Source organism: Papio anubis, chromosome 1, assembly GCF_008728515.1.
Source record: "Papio anubis isolate 15944 chromosome 1, Panubis1.0, whole genome shotgun sequence".
Classification (NCBI taxonomy): domain Eukaryota; kingdom Metazoa; phylum Chordata; class Mammalia; order Primates; family Cercopithecidae; genus Papio; species Papio anubis.
In genome coordinates this window covers 93,116,985-93,139,375 of record NC_044976.1, presented here as the reverse complement: position 1 = coordinate 93,139,375, position 22,391 = coordinate 93,116,985, and the positions used below count along the sequence as shown (strand labels likewise).

General features: G+C 34.8%; 1 protein-coding gene across 7 annotated transcripts in view; it reads right to left on the bottom strand.

Moving 5' to 3' along the window:
• Positions 1–22,391, bottom strand: part of ABCD3 (ATP binding cassette subfamily D member 3) — a 100,037-nt gene that overhangs the window by 25,688 nt on the left and 51,958 nt on the right. For 6 of the 7 annotated variants that reach the window (XM_003892226.4, XM_009213266.3, XM_031650988.1 and 3 more), the window contains 8 exons: positions 21,358–21,456; positions 17,901–17,989; positions 12,128–12,197; positions 10,714–10,811; positions 10,218–10,341; positions 7,636–7,692; positions 5,384–5,526; positions 2,748–2,817 (listed from right to left, as the gene is read on the bottom strand). In XM_003892226.4, coding sequence (XP_003892275.1) covers positions 2,748–2,817; positions 5,384–5,526; positions 7,636–7,692; positions 10,218–10,341; positions 10,714–10,811; positions 12,128–12,197; positions 17,901–17,989; positions 21,358–21,456 — 750 coding nt within the window. Of the gene's footprint in view, positions 1–2,747; positions 2,818–5,383; positions 5,527–7,635; positions 7,693–10,217; positions 10,342–10,713; positions 10,812–12,127; positions 12,198–13,654; positions 13,725–17,900; positions 17,990–21,357; positions 21,457–22,391 lie in introns of all 7 variants that reach the window. The other variant, XM_009213258.4, reaches the window with a different exon arrangement.

Genomic DNA, 22,391 nt, shown 5'->3' with positions numbered 1-22,391 from the left:
ATCACAGAGTGGGTGCCAAACAAACACTTCCTGAAACCATTTTTATGCAAACAGCATGGAAATTACATAAACAATTTTAACAACGCTGTTTCTCTTGCATGAAAAAGAACAATGCTATTGTAGTCACCATGCTTTTGGATACATATATCCCAAAAGAGAACAATGACGAAAGCAAAAAGAACAGAGAGATATTAACTAGTTTGAGTGAAACACTAGCTGTCCAGATTGGCACTCAATGCTTTGCTTTCAGTGGAGACACATGGTCTGTGCTTTATCTAAGAATTGTATTACACCCAGTCTGAACTGAGTGTTAATGTAAATCAGTGCCACATAGCCTCAGTTTTAGCTTTAACATTAAGTATGCATTGCCTCAAAACTACAAGTCTAAAACTGCTTTTTATTCTGGAGTTGTTGCATTCTCAAACTGTCCATCTACCAGATTATTCAAGGTCCTGCATGATCTGGCACTGAGTTCTATTTTTAACGTCATATGCTTCTACTTTGCTCCTCCTCACCAAGCTCTAGAAATAATGGTTTCTCAAACATGTACCTTTTTAAGGCTTTCTTCTTGCTCTTCCCACTGCCAGGAATACATTCTTCTAAGATATTTACATTTTGTGACTCCTTCACCTTCATGTGGATTTCTGACTAAATGTCACCTCCTCAAGAAAGACCTTGGTCATTCCAGCTAAAGTAGCTGGGCAATAGCCCCCTTCATATCTATACTTTATCCTGCTTCATTTTTGGCCACAGAATTCATTACTACCTGAAATTACACAGAACATCTAGTTGTTTATTTACTGTCTCCTCCACTAAAATGTGGCTTCCTGAGTACAGGGTAGCTTGTTAACAACTTGGTATCTTCTGCAACTAGACAATGTCTGGAACATTTATTCAATGGCTACCACATGTCAGACACTGTGCTCAAGCTGGAGATACAATGAATAGAACATAGAATGTCCCTGAATTCATGGAGTTTACATTCTAATGAAAGAGGATAGCTAGTAAACAAGATAATTAGAGACTGTAATATAGTCATCCCTCGGTATCCAAAGGGGATTGGTTCCAGGACCTTTCTGGATGCCAAAATCCATGGATGCTCAAGTCCCTAAGGAAAAATGGCATAGTATTTGCATATACCTGAGCATGACATCCCATACACTTTACTTATTTATTTTTTGAGACAGAGTTTCACTCTGTCGCCAAGGCTGGAGTGCAGTGGTGCCATCTCGGCTCACTGCACCCTTCGCCTCCTGGGTTCAAGTGATTCTCCTGCCTCAGCCTCCCAAGTAGCTGGGATTACAGGCGCCTGCCACAACACCTGGCTAATTTTTGTATTTTTAGTAGAGATGGGGTTTTGTCATGTTGGTCAGGCTGGTCTCGAACACCTGACCTCAAGTGATCTGCCCGCCTCAGCTTCCCAAAGTGCTGGGACTACAGGAGTGAGCCACCATGCCTGGCTCATCCCAAACACTTTAAGTCATCTCTAAATTACTTACAATACTTAATACAATGTAAACAGCTGTTATACTAATGTCTGTATTGTTCAGAGAATAATGACAAGAAAAAATATGTGTGTGTGTGTGTGTGTATATATATATATATATATTTTTTTTTTTTAAGGAAAGATGATGATTAAAACAGGAAGGAACTTTTGGAGGTTATTTCAAATAGGCTGATCAGAGAAGACAAAGCTTCAATAAGGTGTTAACATTTGGGCTGAAAATCTAAAGGATGAGAATAAGCAAGCCACATGGAGAGCAAGCTGGTGAACTGCAGGCCCCCGAAAAATTACCTTAAATGTATTCTACCAGTGAGCACTCTAAAAGTTCTGCCATGTTAAATACTGATGAGGCAAAAATTCAATTTCTGAAATAATTTAAAATGACAATTTATTTAACCTCTTTAACTCATCTAAAATATACACTTAATTTCACAAACTTCAGACTTCCACTAAAATGTAGGCTCCTTAAAGGCAAGATTTTATCCATCATGTCCACCACCATCATCCTTAGCACCTGGAGTAAGCACAGGCAACTAGATGGCATTCAATATCTTTTGAATAAATAATGGAATAAAAGTACTTGAATTCAAATTTTCCAAGTGGCAATCAAAAAATGAAGTACAGCTTTCACAAGAAACAATGCTTTAATTCTTTAAAACAAAAAGCCAGCAAACTCCAACCCGTAGTCCAAATCTAGCCTGCTACTTGTTTTTGTAAGTAAAGTTTTATTAGAACATAGCCACACTCACTCATTTATGTATTATATATAGCTACTCTTGAGTAGCGGAGCTGAATAGTTGCAACAGACTGTGTGGTATGAAAAGCCTAAAATATACACATACTATCTTGCCCTTTACGGAAAAAGTTTGCTGATCCCTGCTTTACATAATAATCTTCATTGTATTTTTATGAATGCTACAGGAACAAATTCGTTCTGTGGGAATCACTAAATTTATCACTAAATAAGGCTCCTAAGCAACCTCTGTAAAAATACACTTAATATTATTTTAATAAATCTATGCAATTTTATAAATGGGCACTTGAATATACTGATATGATAGTTTTTAATCTTGCATTTTTTATTAAAAATGCAGTATAAAATCCTTTATAGCTATTTTTCAAAATATCTTTAAGATACGTATACATACGTGTGTGTGTGGGGGGGTGTATCCGTCATAGGCAAAAAAACACACACAAAAAAACCATTTCCATAAACACATGAACTTCAAGTGTGTTTCCTTACCAGTTTTCGGAAGACTGAGTGGACTGTCTGTTTTTCTCTTTTATTCCCATTGTAAAAGGCAATTTCTTCACTGTTAAAGAAAATAATTTAGCAATTAATTTTAATGTTACCTATACTTGAAAAATAATTGAAATACAGTATATGATGGCTGAATGTTTGTATTTACATGGACATTTTGTGACTAAGAGCTTATCTGGTGCATCTCAAACCACAGTCTATACTTGAGATTCTGTTCCTAGCTCAGCTGATCAGAGCACAGGAATACACCCCTGACTGAATCATATGCTGGACTGCAACCTATATCATAGGTATCCTGGCTGCAAAAGACATACTGCACTAATTCTTGGAAATTTGAAATTAGAGAAAGAAGTTGCTGTGATGTACAGAAAGGCAGGGCTGGGACCGACATTGCAGACTTCAAGTTAAAGTATAAGCCCAAACAAGAAGGAGATGAAAAAGCAACAGCTAGAAAAAGATGGATAGTGATGCCTTGACATACAGCCTTTTAAAGACAGAAAAGCAGGCTAAGTCCCACCAGCTTCAAAGTGCCAGCTCCCAGGAGGAAACCCTGGAAAAACCCCATCATATCCTCACAACAATTCCACTTTTCCTGAGCAACTGTGCATGGGTCCACAAGGGCCACAAGGATCATGACTAGAAAAAAAAGGGTATTTTATAGATGAAGAAAAGTTCAGTGTAGTTAAGTAGATTTGTAAAGGTGGCAGAGCCAGCAGGTCAGGGAGTTGAAATTGTAACTTCTATCTGACCCTAATATTTATAGTCTTTCTATTACACAGGCAAGATGTAAGCTTTCCCAGCAAAGTACCTCTTATGGCAGAGGTAAATATTCATAGAGAAGTCTAGAAGGCAGGGTTGAAATATTTCTTTAAAGTCTCTTTTTTCCCCTAAACAATTTATGTTTTATATTTCTATTTTGAAATGGACCTGTGTTTTTCATAAAAACAAGGTACCACCTACCTCAACCTCTTCAAGTAAAATTAATTTCCCATAAAATATAACACATTTGTCATGTGTTTCATGGTTTCCTTGACAAAATGACACAGAGCCTCAGAGTATAAGAAGCCTACAGTTCTATACCTCTAATTACTTTTTAAAAAAACTTCCTCCTACCTCCTCTCTACACCTAAGCCTATGGAAGAAGATGAGGTGAGGATTCTCCTCCTGAACTGAGTCATTTTAGCCTTAATGAAAAATCTGAAAGGATAAAACATCCTGGAATATTGATGGCTGCCCATCCAACATCTATTCTCTTCATTGTCCTTCTTCCTAAAATAATCCCAACTTTCTTAAAGTTATCTATTATTTTCCATGTACCCTAATGCTTTAGGAATGCCTCAACCCCATTTATAGGGTCCCAACTGGTCTAGGCCAATCACTTTGCTGTAATTGCTTTAGGCATGGTCAAGTGATAATTCCAGCCAATCAAATATGAGGGAAAGTCAGCTGTGGGACTCTTGGGAAAGGTTTCTTTGCTCTCATAAAGATACACCAGGAGAGATGGCCCCTTTTTGTTTCTGGAGCTTTCTGCAGGGGAGAGAAGCTAGTGAAATCTGTAACTGCTATCGCCATCTTGTGGTCACAAGAAGAATTAGCCCAAGGAATGGGGCAGCATACAAAGCAAGGCAGAGCCAGGAGACACCAGAGAGCCAGAGCCCTGATAATGCCAGACTGGAACTGCCCTGTCTTAAGCGTTCTCATGTGAAGCAGTGAGTGTTCTTATTACTGGAGCCATGAGTCATGCTTTCTGTTTCTTTCAGTAAAAGGCATCTTTCATTTACTTGGCAAATCACCTCTTAACTCTATTCCACTGCCTCCCTAGAGCAAAAAACCCTATTTAAAACTTGTACTATTTTAGCAATCCAAGGAAATAAAGGAAGAGGGAACTGTCATTTATAAATGCCTACAGAGTAGAATATTAAATACATATTAAAACTCTCAAAATGACTTAACATTGACAGATCAATATATGAGAACATTTATTAAGCATTTGCTCCATACAGAAAACTGAGCTGGAAGCTTTATATATATATTACCAAATTTAATCCTCATCGCAACCCTATATTATCTACCTATTATAAACAAAAGTGAAACTATGAATAATTCACTAAAATCAAATACATGCAATTGATAAGTGGAAGAAGTAGATTTTGAAACTAGTATGGCTAGCTCCGAAGTCCACACTTTCTCTTCCTATCTTACATTTAAAAAACTCTAGAAAATAGGTAGAGGCACATGCAGTGACAGTGAATCATTGAGCATTATGAAAAGTCAAAATAAAAATATTTGTGGAAAAACTGAGACAAAATTTTCTTGGAACAAGTATTGTAAGTTGAAATTTTAATTGTAAACTGATTATGTCTAAAGTAAAATTAACAGAAAATTCATCAACAGAAGGTATGAACATGTGAATCAAGAATACTACATAGTTAATAAGAGAGTTCAAAATATTCATGATCACTACTTTATAAAACTAGTCTCTTTCATAATGTATATTTTCAATACAATATGCACATTATTACATTAACAGTGTTACTAGACATTTTGGAGTCAATTTAAATGACATCAATATCCATGGAAATGAATTTTTAGCAAGTCTTTAATGCATTTGTCTTTACCTGTTTGTGATGAGCCGAGAATTAACATATCTATATTCTCCTTCATACTTTTGCTCAGTTATTGTCATCCTACCAATGGGTCTTCTAAGTCGAGTTAGGAATAGCCCAGAAACAACCAAGTAGGCCATCATGCTTGCTGGGCCCTATTATTATCGGGAGAGAAAGATACAGAAAGTTCTGGGATATAATAATAAATTCACTTAGATACAAACGTACAATTTTTATAATTAACCTCAATGACTGAAAGAAATTGCTCTACTGGGTAATTTTTTCCCCTTGTTTTTTTTCTGAAAAAGTACACAGTAGCCTCTACACTTCTACCACTCAATGAGCTTTTCCTCTCACCACTGTAGCTTATCCCTCAGCTCTCCTACATTTTGCTCACCTAAAAACTCCTAATTGCAGTTCTCACTTTTCCTGTTATCTAACACTCTTCTGTTGGAACTCTTCTTGATAATCTCTTAAGATTCCACAATAATTCTTAGCCCTCTTTTTCTTGCCTTCTCTTTTAATATTAATATTCCCTCAAATTCCTTCCTTAGTTCTCTTCTCATCTCAAATCTATACCCCTGGACCTATAACTCTTATGAACCCAAGATATAAGTACTACACATCTTTACCTTAATACTGTGCAGATGCCTCAAGTTCAGCTCCCCCCATAACGAGCTCTGTCTTTCCCTGCTTGTACATCTTGCTTCCAGCTGCTGTACTATGTATTAATAGCTTTGCAGGTGACCTTATCACCCATTGACCATCCCAAGAGAAAAGCTTCAAGCATACATTTCCAAGTTCATCACAGGCACTTCCCTCATTCTCCTATATACACTATACTCTGCCATACTAAAATAAATGTTTCCTGAACTGTTTCCATTTAGTGAGATTGTTCTTATGTTTAGCAAGCATGACATAATCTAATGGATGTCTACTTACCTCCCCAAAGCAGCTCAGATATCACCTCCAGTTCTTCCTGGCACTAAATACTTTATTGAAACTTCTATTACTAAACTTTATCATGCTGCATTATAACTGTTTGACTATCTACCTGTTTTACCACATTGTAATTCCTCTTCAGCAGGAACTGTGTCTTACTTATTTTTTTATTCCTACTATCTAGCATAATATATGTGCTAGTATGTATTCAAGATTTTAAAAAAAAATTAAATCTGATCAATTCAATGCATTTCAACAACTACTACAAATGTGAACCAAAAAGATAACTAAAACAGTTTCTGCCTTTAAGAAATGCAGAATCAGATAACAGGTAGACATGGAGACATATTTAAGTATCACAAAAATGTAGCTAAGTACCATAAAAATATGACTGCAAGGAGACAAGAAGGACTTGGCCTATTCACTTGCTTACAGTAAAACAATATATAAGAATAATAAAACCTGGATCACACGATAGCAAAGAATTAGGAAGATAAACAGAAAAATTCAAAAAACCAAACAAAGCAAAACCAAAACCCTGCTTTCCTAGTGTTTTGGAAAGCAACAAAAACCAGTACGGAAATAATTTATTAATCAACTGAAATGCATATACACACACACACATACATAAAATAACCATATTATTATATGGTTGCGTTATAAACATATAACAATAACATTACATATTAAATGACTAAAGTTACATTTCAATAAGATAACTCAAAGAAAACTTAAAAGTGATTCTTGCCATCACAAATATCAGACTTGGATAATAAGGCTCATGGGATAGCCAACCATTTATATTATAAAATATTCTTGGAACTGTTATACCCACTCTAAATGTATCGTTACTTTAACATTAGAATTTCATATTAATATGGACGTCTCCATATCTCTTTTTAGACATTACTTTGAAACAATAAGTATAAGTATATTCATGGTTTAAATACTTCTGTTTTATCATTTTTTTTAAAAAGAAGCAGGTCTCGCTTTTTGTCCAGGCTTGTCTCGAACTCCTGGATTCAAGCGATCCTCCCATCTCAGCCTCCCAAAGTGCTGGGATTACAGACGTGAGCCACCACCCCTGGCCAATATATTTGTCTGTTTTTTAATGCCACAAAATTGAAAATTAAGAAGAAAAATTAGTACTTCTAAAATCTCCAGTAAAGTATTATTTTATAACTGGACTTTGTTAGGTAAATCATGTGAAAATATATTCTTTGAGATATACAAAAATTCTTACAGGCCATCAAGCTATTCACAATATGTATTTCAAATATTGTATTATATAAATTTAAAAGGTGAAATAAAAGAAGACTCACCTGAGCTCCAATTGCACTCGTTAACTTAAAGATATACAAAACTATGTCTAAAAATGGCTGTAAAATAAATATTAGAATACACAAATTAAAACTAAAGCACTAGAATGACAGCTAATACAACATGTTAACTACAAAATGTTATTAAACATTTAATACATAATTATCAACATGTAGAGTTCCCACTATGTATAATGTATTGTGATAGTAACTAGATCAAAGAATACATGAAAGATAACAGTTTTCCTCTCAAGAAACTTAAAATGGGAACAGCTTACACAACGTCTACTGACCATCAAGTAGGAAAAACATTTATCACTTTCCATCAACTAAGATACCTCTACTGTGATAATTAACCACCAGTAACTCAGTAATGTGTCAATATAATGTAAAGATACTAAATAAAATGACCTGAGATGTAACCCCAAATCTGCTACCAGCTTGTTTCTACATATCTTCACCTGTAAAGTGAGAAGCTTTTCCTGTTCCAATATTGTTTGATTCTATTACATTATCACTTCTATGGCAAAATAATCAAGTAAGTCATTGAATCTAATTTTGAAATATAAAAGTCAAGTCTTTAGAACCAAAATAATACATTCATGTACTGCTCTTCACACACAGAGACAACTCAACTAATGCACCATCAGTTGCGTTAGTTAGAAATGTTTTTCAAGAAACCCAAATTGTGTTCATTCACTTTAAGTCAACAGCCACTGCTCGTGCCCCTATTTTTTTTTTTTAAGACAGGGTCTGGCTCTATCACCCAGCCTGAAGATCTTGGCTCACTGCAGCCTCTGAAGTAGCTGGGAGTAAAGGCGCACAGTACCATGCCTGGCTAATATTTGTATTTTTTGTAGATGGGGTTTCACCCTGTTGCCCAGGATAGTCTTGAACTCCTGAGCTCAAGCAATCTGCCCACCCTGGCCTCCCAAAGTATTGTGATTACAGGGATGAGCCACTGTGCTGGGCCAACAGCCAGCACTTTCTAATCCACATTATTAGGACAGATGGCTTGGTTTTTTAACTGGCTTGTTTCAACATTCAACATCTACCTTTCCCTTTTTTTTTTTTTTTTTTTTTGCCTTATAAATTATCAAGAAGCTAGAGATACTTATCAAATTCAAGAATTGTTAAAACTTATAACAAAAATAATGACTCATAATTTAAGTTGGAGGTCAATTAGATGTTTAAAACATCTAATTTACACAGTGGTGCACAGCCCTACTACAATTAATTAATTTAACATTCTTCTCTATTCCAGATGTGACAAAACCTGAGAGTTGCTCAAGTACCAAGATTTAAAGAATACATAATAATGTCTATAAAATTATATGGGAAGTTGTATATATACACCCCCCATTCCCACCATGCATGCATACACACACATACACACACAAACACACACACACATACACACACACGGTGGGGGGGGGGCAGGGGAGAGAACAAACTTTCAAATATTGTAATGGGAACAGAAGAGAAAGCTGAATTACTGAACTATTTGTAATTGTCAGAGTTACTGAGTTTGGGATCAGTTAGCAAAGGCTTCCGGAGAGCTAAATAAATAACAAAGTTGGGCTGGAAGTGAAAAGCACTGGGCCTGGGCATGAGGAGAGCAGCTCTTGTGGATATCTCTCTCTAAGAATTGCCTTCCCTCCATCAACCTGGTTGAAGCTAGGACATTCCTATTCTTACAATGTGACCCAGTCCTTTTTATAGTTTTGGTTTTCTTTTGACTCAAAACTGTGTATCTAGGTCAACTGTGACCAGAGGCAAAGATACTATCATTGGTCCAGTATGAGACAAGCTCCTACCCAACACCAAGGGAAGTCACATGAGTTAGAGTGGGAACTGAAGCATCTCAGATGAAGAGGGGAGTGGATGCTGGGCAGACTATTTTATAGGTGCCTACTACATATCATAGTCAATGCAAGAGGTAATGGCACAGAGGGTTTAATAAGAAGACTACAGCGAAAGCTGTAAGGGTGGTGAGATAACATGACTAAGACAAGAACTGGAGAAATCAGCGAGAAGAAGGAAAACTGGTTAAGGCCTATCAGAGTCAGGAGCTTTGGCAATATTCTGAGGAGAATGGGAAAAACAGTAATTAGAAAACTGAAATATACTTGCATCTTGTGAAATGTTTTGACTACTACTTACTAATGATCTATTAGAATTAAAGATACTGAAGCATAGAAATGGGCAGAAAGGAAGTCCTAGTCTAGTGTTCTAAGTGTGGAATTAGAAACATAAATTGACAGCCAATCTCTAACAATGGCCGGACACATGCAGGTCAAAAGATAAGAATTCAAATTTCTGCTGTTTTAACGGAATCAACCTGCAAAATTCTTAGAAAATTCTTATAAGACACTAAATTATCAGTTCTTTGCCAAAGTATCTCACAAAAATAATAGAAAAAATTAAAATAATTAAAACTATTACAACAACTCTAATTTTCTTACAAAAGCATTAAATATTTACATGCTGCTGTTCTGTCCATAAAATCAATTCTATATAAATTTGCTTAGATTCAAAATTCAACAAATTAAACAAATAATCTTTTAAAAAGTAGAGAAACTTACCTTACTAAGATTTGAATACAGATCGACTACACTGTTACAAAATTTTTCTACATCTTGTGTAAGCAGCTGGTCTGGATTAGCTATTCTGTTGTCCAGATTTCCCATTTTATAATATGTGAAAGATCTAAAATAGCAAGAAGAAAAGTAATTTTAAAACAAGTGACTTTAAAGATAAAACGACAACCAAAAAAATCACATTACACCGCCTAGCTCAAATACATAGAAACAAAAAAGTTTGGAGCCAGAAGAGATCCTATCGATTGCCCTGATTTTAGAGAGGAGGACACAAGTCCAGAAAATGATGACTTGTCAATTAATGGAAAAGCCAGGACTAGATTCCAAATAACTGAGAGGTTGTTCCCAATATGCTTCTGTACCTAAGAGCGGTTTTCTTAGAAAACATACAACAAATAAGAAAAACCGCTATATTGATCAGCTTCACAAATAGTACTCTTCTATTTAAATATTTTTAATATAAAAATAGGTTATCACTTACTGAAGATACTCCTCATAGAGGTATTTAGTGAGCCTTACTCGGAAGCACAGTTTAAGCTCATTTAACCCGTACTTCAAGAAGTTATTAACCAGAGAGATCTAAAACAAACAAACAAATATTATTGGTTTTGCTTTTCATTTCTGCTTACTAAACTATATTTCTCCATTATTTCCTGTGTCCCAAATCCTATAATTTTTATAATTGAATCCAAATTATATAATTCAGTTCTGTTTTACTTTACTGCATTTCGCTAAATCAAATGTACCTGGTTTGAATTATTCTATGTTAAACTTTACATGGAATATGTTAATATTACTAATTATGAGACGTATCTTGCCATTTTTTTTTTTTGGTAAATGGGCAAAACGTCAAATCTATCCCCTTTCTAGCCAATGTAAAGACTTGCTTTTAGGAGTTCAGACATTTATGTTTATATTTTCTGTTTCCTACTATCAGCACCACAACCCTAAACAATGGAATTCTATATACACTGTATTTGCATTTGTTAAAAAAAAAAAAAAAAAAAAACTACAGGTTTTACACCAACTGATGCTATTTTCCAGATTATATCTAGAGCCATCTTTACTAACATTTTCTATCGTTACATTAAAAATTTTCTCAAGTGGTCTTTGCTGAATCTTAATCTTTCATATCTGTGTTGCTTATTCCAACTGTTTATTTTAAAACGTCTAAAAGCTATGTAGCCCCATCTTCCAGCTTTATTAAACAAGAATTTCTGGCAATTTCAACGTAACTGGATTTTACAGCCAAGCTTCTCATTTTTACCCACAAATTTAGAACATTAAGTTCTTACAGTGCCAAGAAAATTAAAATGAGAACCAAACTAAGAAAATCACTTATATTTTAGACTAAACAATTTATCTGTAAAAAATTCAGACCATAAATTCCAATTTAACTTGAAGTAGATTAGTAGTACAAGTTACGATACTAGTTTATGGCCTAAAGTAACCAGGATGATTTGCACTCCCCTCTCTAAATCCCCCCCAACTCCCCAACTTGCCCCCCGCCCACATCCATTTTGCAATGACTGGAAACATTTCTGGTTGTTACAACTAAGAGAAGGGTGCTGCTGCTATCTAATGGGATGCTGCTAAACACCGAAGAAAACCTGGACTGAAGGTTAAAAAAAAAAATGCCAAAAAACCCCTCACCCACATACATATGTATATGAATATATATACACATTATAAATGAAGTTAAACCAAACATAATCCCCTTTTTATCTAGTATGAAGGTTTACATTGAAAATTATACTATAAATTACAAACCTAAACTGAAAATAGGAATATAGTATCATAAATCTTTAAAGAATTTAATAAGTAAAACCCTTAAAGATTTTTAAAAGATGCAAATTTCCCCTGTGTTAAAAAGATTTTTAATGAATTAAACTTACAAGAGGCATGGCAGCGATGAAGTTCAATAAGTATCTCTTGAAATCTTTCCTGCTACGACCAATGATACCACTGCAAACCACCACATGCAATGCATTAGTTGCAAAAGAAGCAAAATCTAACACTAGGAAAACTTCTGTAAAGCTCTAAAATTACTCTAGGAAACTTCCATTAAATCAAAACAATCAATAAAAAAGATGCTAAAAAACACTTTTTTGCAAAAACATGTTTGCAACTTTAAAACGTCATCATTTTGAACTTGCTGGAACCTCATCCTGCAAAAGGCGAAATTAAACAGAATGATAACTAATTATTTCTTAGTAAAAATGGCTGCTTTAAAAAAAGGCTTAAGTGGCTACAAAACAAATTTAGCAAGCAAAACAATTAACAACTTTATAGTCCCAGGAATGGATTATTATGAATAAACAAAGTACCATTTGTTTGTTTTAAAATATTTAACAATCTGACTCTCATTTGTGTGAACTAATGGCAGGGAGACAGACTAATGGGGGATCAGCAAAGGGTCAAGAGTAAATATTTTAGGCTTTGTGCACCCTAAGGGCTCTGCTGCAACTACTCAATTCTGCCACAGTAAAAAAAAAAAAAAAAAAAAAAAAAAAAAAAAAAAGCAGCCAAGAAGAGTGGCTGTATTCTAATAAAACTTTACCAAAGCAGATGGCAGGTAGTGAGATTTGACCTGTGGGTCCTAGTTTGCCAAGACTGGCACTAACGCATAGATCAGAGCCCAGAATGGATCTATAGAAGCTTCATGTTCCTCAACACACTTCAACTAGACTAGCTCCTCTTTTGCCTATTGTTAATCTGTTTTACGTATTTTTCTGCTTTTAAAATATACATTAAAAATTTTTAAAAAGGGTTTTAATTAAAAATTTGAACAGAGCATTATTATATAAGTAAAGGATCTTTGAGTAAGATATGTGTATGACCTAATACAAAGATAGAATCTATTTGATCACAGAACTCTTATTTCAAATAATACTTAGTAATATTCCCAAATTTCATAAAATATATTTGTATAAAACATTTGAGAAACACTAGACTAATTGGTTTAAACCTAGCTGCCCATGTACACACAAAAATAACTAGTATATGACTAGAGACTTTCTCAAAGCTTTTAATGTATAGTATGTGCATTTTAACTCTCTGTGAGGGGTTTGTAGCATGAAGCATTTCCTCTATCATAGCCAAGATTCCACAGAACATACTTTGGGAAATGTTCCTTTAGACTGATTGAAAGAAATTAATACTCCAATTTTTATGTAGCCCCTAAAAAGCAAAACAGTTAAAAAAAAAAAAGGCTAACTACAAGAAAGTTAAATAGAACCACACAAAAATGTTGTTTATAGCAATAAGAATATTAGAGACATTAAGCAATCAAGACAGTACAAAAGGTTCAGAGAATTTATGTTAAAATTGTTTGAACCAAACCTTACATAAAACCAAAGTGCTTTAGTGCTGCCCAAGCTGTGAAACACACAAGAACATGCCATCATTCAGCAATGGTTTACCATTGGAGTAGCAGCTATAAATTTAAAAAGTGGTTTCTTGAATAAAGTCTTATTTCTGCTTATTATTCCACTGCAAAAAAAATAATTAACAAAAACAATTTTACAATAGCCCTAATCACTGCAACTTCCAAATGTTTAAGAAACTTTATAAAAGAGAGTTTGGTAATTTTTCAATTCTGCTTGTAGCCAAATGGGTGAAAATAAAACATATTTTTATGATTAGATAAAGCAGCAACAGGGTACAAAGAATTTTCCTCCATGTCACGGAATTAGTATAGTTTCTACCCTAAAGAGGGTGTCTTTCCTATTAAGATTTTCCATACTCCAAAGTCATTAGTCACCATCAACAAATAAGTTTAAAATATGAAAAGAATATTAAAATGAAGTACATTAAGGACCATAATAAGTCTCCTTAAGGCTCTCTTTAGCAGAAATACATGAATCTGGACTCACTTTAGAAAAGGCAAAAAGGGAAAATAAATAAATAAATTTGCACTGTAGCTTAAATACTGAGATGGAGATATATGTTAACTTTTCAAACAAAATTATCCTGTATGAATGTACAATATTTTAAAACTTCTTTTTTTGAGATAAGGTCCAAATGTTAAAGAATTTCATACACAGCAGAGGCTCAAAACTATTTAGGAGAAAGTTAACAACTTTAAAATGAGTGTTTTACAATTGGTGAGTGTGGGTTAAGAATATAAGGAAGTTCCTTATGCTAATCTTTTTTTTTTTTTTGAGAGAGGATATTCCTAAGCTGAGGCGATCCTTCTGCTAAGCCTCCTGTGTAGTTGTACCTGTGTAGTAGTAGGTATGTGCCATCACAGTCAGCTAACTTTTTTATTTTTTGTAAAGACGAAGTCTCACTGTGTGGCCCAGGCTGGTCTTGAACTCTTGGTCTCAAGTGATCCTCTTGACTCAGCTTCCCAAAGTGTTGGGATTACAGGCATGAGCCACTATACCCAGCCCCTTATTCTATTTTTACAACTTTTCCGTAAGTGTAAAGTATACCAAAATAACGGTTTTTTAAAAACTTGTTCAGAAACTCATAAAAAAAAATGAAAAGCAATTTTTAAAAATCTCATAATTAAATTTTAAAACTGAGTACTACACACACGTGCACATGATTAGGCTCCCCTACAAACACCCTTCAAGGGAGACCAATTAAGCTCTCAACTCCAGCTTCTAGTAAGTGTTTAAGGCACTTCATTTTAAATATGAATTCATAGCCAAGAGTCATAGAATGCTTGAGGAAAGCCTCTAATGTGAATGACAACAGAATAACAAACAAAGGCACCATGAAGGAAACAAAAAATGCAGGGAGCTAAAAACACATTAAAAATTAAATGGCTTCAGAGGTGAAAAAATATTGCATCCTTAAAAGAATAATTGCTATAAAAATGAACATCCATATAAAAGATAACTCTTAGAAATAAAATTATAACAAATAAAAATTCACTGGATAATAAAGTTAAAGAAATTTCCTAGAAAATAAAATAAAATGGCAGAGATAAAAATAGAAGAGAAATTATAAGATAATCAGATCATCAGTCCAGAGGCTCCAACACTCAGCTAATAAGAATTCCAGAAAAATTGGAGAGGAATAATTTCTTTTTAAACACAAGAAAATTTCTCAAATGAAGAATGAGTTTCTAGATGGAAAAAGAGTTCACCTAGTGCCCAGCACAAAAAATTCATACCAATGTTCAGTGAAATTTTCAAACATCCAGTAACACAACATCAACAATTTTTTAAAAAAGACCAAGGGGGAGATTGAGGGAGAAACAAATCTCCAGCTACAGCTGAGCAATCAGAATGGCAAGAGGCCTCAATACCCACCCTGGAGCTGCACAACAGAATCTACCAGATACTTCAAAAAGGTTTGATTAATTGAATCAGAATATCTAGTGGTAGGGCCCAGACATTCATAGTTCTTAAAATTCTCCAGATGATTCCAATCATTCTGCAGCCAAGGTTGAGACCCAGAACATAGTGATGCTCTCAAAATTCTGAAGAAAAGTGAATTCCAACTTGGAAGGCACCAACATAGCTAAATTATCAATCAAGTATGAGACTAGAAGAAATTTTCAGATCTACAAGGTCTCAAAAATTTATCTCCCTTCACCTTTACTCAGAAAAAGAGTGCATCTGCCAAACTGAGAAAGTATACTGAGAAAAAAAAAAAAAAAATCCAGAAACAGGTTATTTAATTCAGGATACAAAGATGAAAGAAATTCCCAGAATAATGATAAAAGCAAGTTCAAACATGATTGCTATTCGGTGTACCTAATATGCAACCAATCCTGATTAAAGCAAGAAGACCCGGCACTTTGGGAGGGTGAGGTGGGCAGATCACGAGGTCAGGAGATTGAGACCATCCCGGCTAACACTGTGAAACCCTGTCTCTACTAAAAATACAAAAAATTAGCCAGGCATGGTGGTGGGCACCTGTAGTCCCAGCTACTCTGAAGGCTGAGGCAGAAGAATGGCGTGAACCCAGGAGGCAGAGGTTGCAGTGAGCTGAGATTGTGCCACACTCCAGCCTGGGCAACAGAGCAAGATTCCATCTCAAAAAAAAAAAAAAAAAAAAAAAAAAAAAAGCAAAACACAGGAAACTACAAAACATATAGGGCGGGGGTGGAAATAGAAAGATGAAGTTGATAGATTAGTTGGTGTCTGACCATATTACAATACTGAGAAGATTTCACAGTATTGTCAAAAAGCTCAAGCTGAATTAGGGGGAAGTAGGTTTAAAAAAAATAATAATGTGCACAAATAACTGTCAATTTGTAAGCACCAGGAAAAACAAAAAGTTGTATGGAAAAGCAACTACCAAAGTATGCCATGTGGTTCAGCTGTAAGCAATAGTCAAAATTATGTAAACAATAAATTGTGATTTAATAAAAAATTATATAATTTTTATTATATATATAAAACATTGAGAAGATGAGCATGGAGGGAGTGTAAAAGGGCTAATTCTCACCTTCCAAAGTAGGAGATGAACACTTACACTTTTGAAACTAAGAAATCTATAAACAGTAATACAAGCATGCAATATGGAAACGCAGACACAAAATAAATGAAACAGTAAAAAGAATAGAAAATGACTGGCTCCAGGTAATGACAGTTAGGAGTGAGAGGAACCAAGGAACTGATGTGTTTTGTCATTAAGTCCTGCAGGACATTTGACATTAAGCTATGTTCATGTATTACTTTTAAAGCTATGTTCATATATTACTTTGATTAAAATTAAAAGGCACAGGACTGACCACAGTTTTCAGGGAGACTTGGGTGGAATGTGAGGGCCTACATAATTTACCCCTATTCAGAGGTATGTACTTTAAGGGCTTTAATCCTGTACATACAAGATTCTTTACTGTCCTAGAGAAATGAGTCAGAGAGCATGGTCATAAAGCATTCTTCCTCTTCCTACAAATCTTTAGGAAGCAGATCGATAATCTAAGAGAAAAAAACCTTTATTCCAAAATGTTGGGGCATTTAACAATTTTAAGTACTGTCATTCAAAAAGTTATTTTAGATTAAATACTTTTAAGGAATTTTCTGACAAAATATTGCATATCAGGAAATAAAATTCCGAGTAAAATTTTTTACTCTGACATTCTAATTGGTATTATGAAAAATAAATTATTTATTAATGGATAAAATGGTAAATTGTTATAACCCAAGATATCCCAACTGACATTTTTTATGTTTTTACATTCAAAATCAGCAATTTGCAGTGATTAATAATATGTAGAAACACTATAATGAAAAAATATAAAAACCACTAACACCAGATGCGGAAAGAAATGTCTAAGAACTGTTTTCCCTTCTAATAAACATACTCAATGTGATTCTTTGAAATGCTTTGAAATTTTCCTCCAAATTACCTAATTAATTTCAGAAATCCAACTTGGTGGATTTTTAGAATTCCCATTACAGCACTTATTATACTGCATTTTAATTTTCTGTCTACCTGTCTCTAACTCTTGATAAACTGTCAGCTCAGCAAGGCTTGGTACAGTTTCTCCTAGTCGCTGGCATATAGACCCTTATCACAGTACAGCACATTGCCTGGCACATGGGAAACACTAAGTATTTTTTAAGTAAATGAACAAACACATAATTTGACTTGAGTATCTTTTACCTAATTTAGAATCTATTTCTTGCTTATAAAGATAATGCTTAAATATGAGACAATTAGCATTGCATACATATAGGAGGAAGGTGAATGAAAAAGTACCTTTCAATTAGTGTTCCATTTTGAATCATCCAAACATCGCAATACGTTCGAGACACCAGCATAACAGCAATAAGTACCAAGTAACCTGTCTAAAATAAACCAGGTATAGTAAATTAACTAAATGCATTTTAGAAAGTTCAAAGAAATATTACCTTGGTAACAATTTTTGGTTTCCAAATCTAAAGCTTTATGTAAGCTTTAATACAGTTGGCTGACATTTTTTCTATGAGCAATTTTAAATATAGTTAAAAGGGAACTCAAGAATATTACATAAATGAAAAAGGCCTCATAGATTCATTTAATCTTTCTCATTCAGAATTCAAAAGTGATTTCAAGGCAGGTCAAAGGACTTGCCTTCATATACCTAGTCAAGGACAGAAGCTAGGAATATAACTTAGATTACCCAGATTATAGTGTACTGTTATTTTCTTATATTTTTAACATATAACTTTAACAAAGAAAAAAGACAGTAACTGTAAATATACAGCTAACTAACCAAAACTGAAGCCTACAATTTTGCCTAGGTAGAATAAATTCGGTTTAATTTGTTAGAAAAACTTACAATAGTGTCCATGCCCTCACAGGGCTTTCAATTTAGTTATGAAGGGAAGAATTATACTTTAAAAGTAGCAGACAAATTTAGGCAAACATATTTGTATCACTTCATGTCCTAAGCTGTGGGATGGGAAGGTTTGGGGTGCCAAAAGACAGTTATGGCATTAGAAATACGATAAATAGTAAAACAAAAAAGAGAATGAGGATTAAGGGTAAAAAAGATGAAGGATTTAATGGGAGAAAAAAGGGATTAAAATCACATGAACTATGGTACTGTACTGAGTTTATACATATAAAATTATTGCAAGCTTCTCAGTAGAACAAAAAGTGATGTTAAAAAGTGACGTTTAAAGAATATTACTTAAGCAATGCTGTGCAAGACAGATTACAAAGCAGGGAAAGTCAGGACACTGGGTAGGAATCAGTTATCTTTCTGTGAGATGAGAATCCTGCCACCCCAACCCCAAGTACATACATTTAAAGCTGATCTTAAATTTTCTAAATTGGAAGAATAAGACAGTGACATAGAAGCCAAAGTAAGGGAAGAAGGCCTGCAGAGGGTGGGAGGCTGGCCAAATTAGCCCCTTCTACCTCCCTTACTAATTCCCAGGGACTCATCCAATATCTCCAATTTGTTTTACATTCATTGAACTCCTGCAATAGTTGAAATGAACGTTAAGCTGTTAATTGATTGGAAGGTAATATACAAATCTTTCCAGAAAAGCTTGTATTTTAAATAAGGATTCTTCAAAGGCAGGAGAGTTGTAGAAATGAGAGAAAACAATTAGTTATGCCTGAAGAGTCATTGGAAATATTCACAAAAAAGATAATAAGCATTAATCAATTTTTTAAAACATATTTGTTTCTGTTGTGGGGACGGACAGGATGTCACTGACATGATGTTGTAAACAAATGAAAGGTTGAGGACATAGGGCCAGATCATAAAACAATAATCTCCTAAGCAAATGATATTAAAAGGAAGGCCAAAGTCAGGTTGTAATTCACCGTATAAGAAAAAGGAAGTCACGGCTGGGCGCGGTGGTTCAAGCCTGTAATCCTAGCACTTTGGGGGGCCGAGACGGGCGGATCACGAGGTTAGGAGATCGAGACCATCCTGGCTAACACAGTGAAACCCCGTCTCTACTAAAAATACAAAAAATTAGCCGGGCACGGTGGCGGGTGCCTCTAGTCCCAGCTACTCGGGAGGCTGCGGCAGGAGAATGGCATGAACCCAGGAGGCGGAGCTTGCAGTGAGCCGAGATCCAGTCACTCCACTCCAGCCTGGGTGAGACAGCAAGACTCTGTCTCAAAAAAAAAAAAAAAGAAAGAAAGAAAGAAAAAAGAAGTCACATGTTTTAATCAGAATTTTAAGAAAGAATACAAATTGGAAAAGGAAAAGAAGCAAAAAGACCAATTAAGATATAATAATCCAGGTAAGATATAGTGAGAACGATAGGAATGTAAAGGGAGAGAATAATTTATGAGAAACTTTAGGATACATAGAAAGAACATTTATAATATAAGGGAAGGAGCAGATCTTAAAAGTGTGTGGTCTCATTTTTAAGTTAAAATATATGCTTGCACACAAGATGACTATATATCAAAATGAGTAAGAGGCTGATAGGTGCCAAAAAAAAATCTAGCTGCATTTTCTAATTTTCTTCAAGCACCATGTATTACCTCTGTCTAATTAGGAAAAAACAAGTGCCATTACTTTTTTAAAAAAGAATTTCTCAAGGGCAGAATCATCAGGACATGATGCCAAGGTTAGGGGAAGAGCAAATTCAGCATGATGAAGAAATGGACGTTGTCTTTGGGAACTACAATGCTTTTTTAACAGTTAAGTATAGGAAAAATTAGCAGATCCCAGTGGTCAAAAAGGGTGACAAGGGGAAGAGGAAGAGTTGAAGGTAATGATATTTCTAGTTACAGAATGAGAGAATGCTGAGGAAGATGGAGAACACAGCATTATTTTAATAATCATTAAAAATGTTTATCAAATAATGAAGATAATCTTGATAAAAGAGCAAAGGAACGAATTATAAAACTATTCATATAATCAGCTCACTTCCTGAAATACCTGATGAATCCAGGTATCATTTTGGTTATCTTAAAAATATTTAATCAAATACATTCCACACTAATGTGACTTGTTAACATCTCAATGTAATAAAAAGGTTTGTCTTTTGACATTTAATCCAGTTTTTATTGACAGTATTTAATTATAACAAAGCAATACCATTTGAGGTAGCTGCACGGCAATATCCTAGTATTTCACATAAAATGAAATAATATTTCATAAACAAGAGAAAACTACTTAAAAACTGGCACTGAACACGGGTTTTTGTATGGCAGGGATGATTTAAAGACAAAAATTTAGTAGTCTTCTTTACCTACAGAGAAAACATTTGACCTATAGTATAACCAAAGAGTTATGATTTTATTGCTCTAATCTTATGTAACCTTGAAAGTTGAACACCTAATAATATAATTTGGGTATCTGTCTCCACCCAAATCTCATGTTGAAATGTAATCCCTAGTGTTGGAGGTGGGGCCTGGTAGGAGGTGTTTGGGTCATGGAGGCAGATCCCTCATGGCATGGCACTGTCCTCCAGATAGTGAGTAAGTTCTCATGTATCTGGTTGTTTAAAAGTACGTGGCACCTCCTCGGCCCTTTGCTCCCTCTCTCGCCATGTGAGACACTGGCTTCCCCATTCACCTTCAGCTGTGATCACCAGCTTCCCAAGGCCTCCCCGGAAGTGGAGGAGATGCTGCGCCATGCTTGTACAGCCAGCAGAAGCATGAGCCAATTAAATCTCTTTTCTTTACAAATTACCCAGACTCAGGTATTTTATTCAAGAATGGTCCAATATACTTAAGATTATAATTTCATAAGACTTACCTCTTTACAAAATGTTCTAGGGACCATGATTTTCAGAATCTGTGCGAGCCTTGAGAAAAACACCTTGTCCACCACAGCTCGCTCCTTTTTCCCCTCTTTCTGCATTAAAAACAAGAAGCCCTTTTAAGATCGCTATAACAAATGTATCATAAAATTAAAGAACCATGTTTCATCTAAGTCAATATAAACAGTTATCAAGATAAATACTGAATTTACAAAGCCCAGACTTGCATACTTACACTGCTCCTCATATTCAAACATGTTTTTGAGAAAATAATGTTATCTAAAAACTGAATAAGGAAGTGAGTTCTGGAACCACATAATTATCTGGATGAAGAAAACTGCAAGCAGAAGAAATAGCAACTGCAAAATACCAAGGTGAATGCCTGCAACGTGCTTGAGGAAGAACAAAATGGCCAACCTGGCTGCAGCTGTGAGGAAGGTACCATCACAGAGGATGAGGTCAGAGAGACAGCTGAAAAAAAGGCCAAGGGCTTACTGAGTTTTGTATTAGCCACTTCCTGATTAACACCATATTTAAAAAAAAAAAAAAAAAATCCTGAACAGAATTTTCCCTGATACCAAATATAGGAAATTTTTGGATTCCTAGATTTACCATTTAACATTTCCAATATACAGTCTGTCAATTCACTCTCTCTTCCTCATAAAATTCAAAGACAGACAAGGTTCTTTCACTCATGCAGCTCACATTCTAGCGGGAGAAACACAGACAAAAAATAAACCAATAAATAAATTATCACGGATAGACCAGGCAGGGTCATGAGGAAAAAAAAAAGAACAGTTTACACAGGATGGTCTGAAAAGCCTCTTGACATTTAAGCTTAGACACAAAGAAAGAAAAGCCATGTGATTATTTAAAGTGGGTACGAGGGTGGAGGGAGTGAAACACAAGGAACACCAAGCACAAAAATACGTGTTGGAAATAAAATAGGTGTGCACATTTCACAGCAAGATGGCAGTATTGCTACAGCAAAGGGAACAAGAATGAGAGAAGTTTAAAAGGTAGGCAGGGC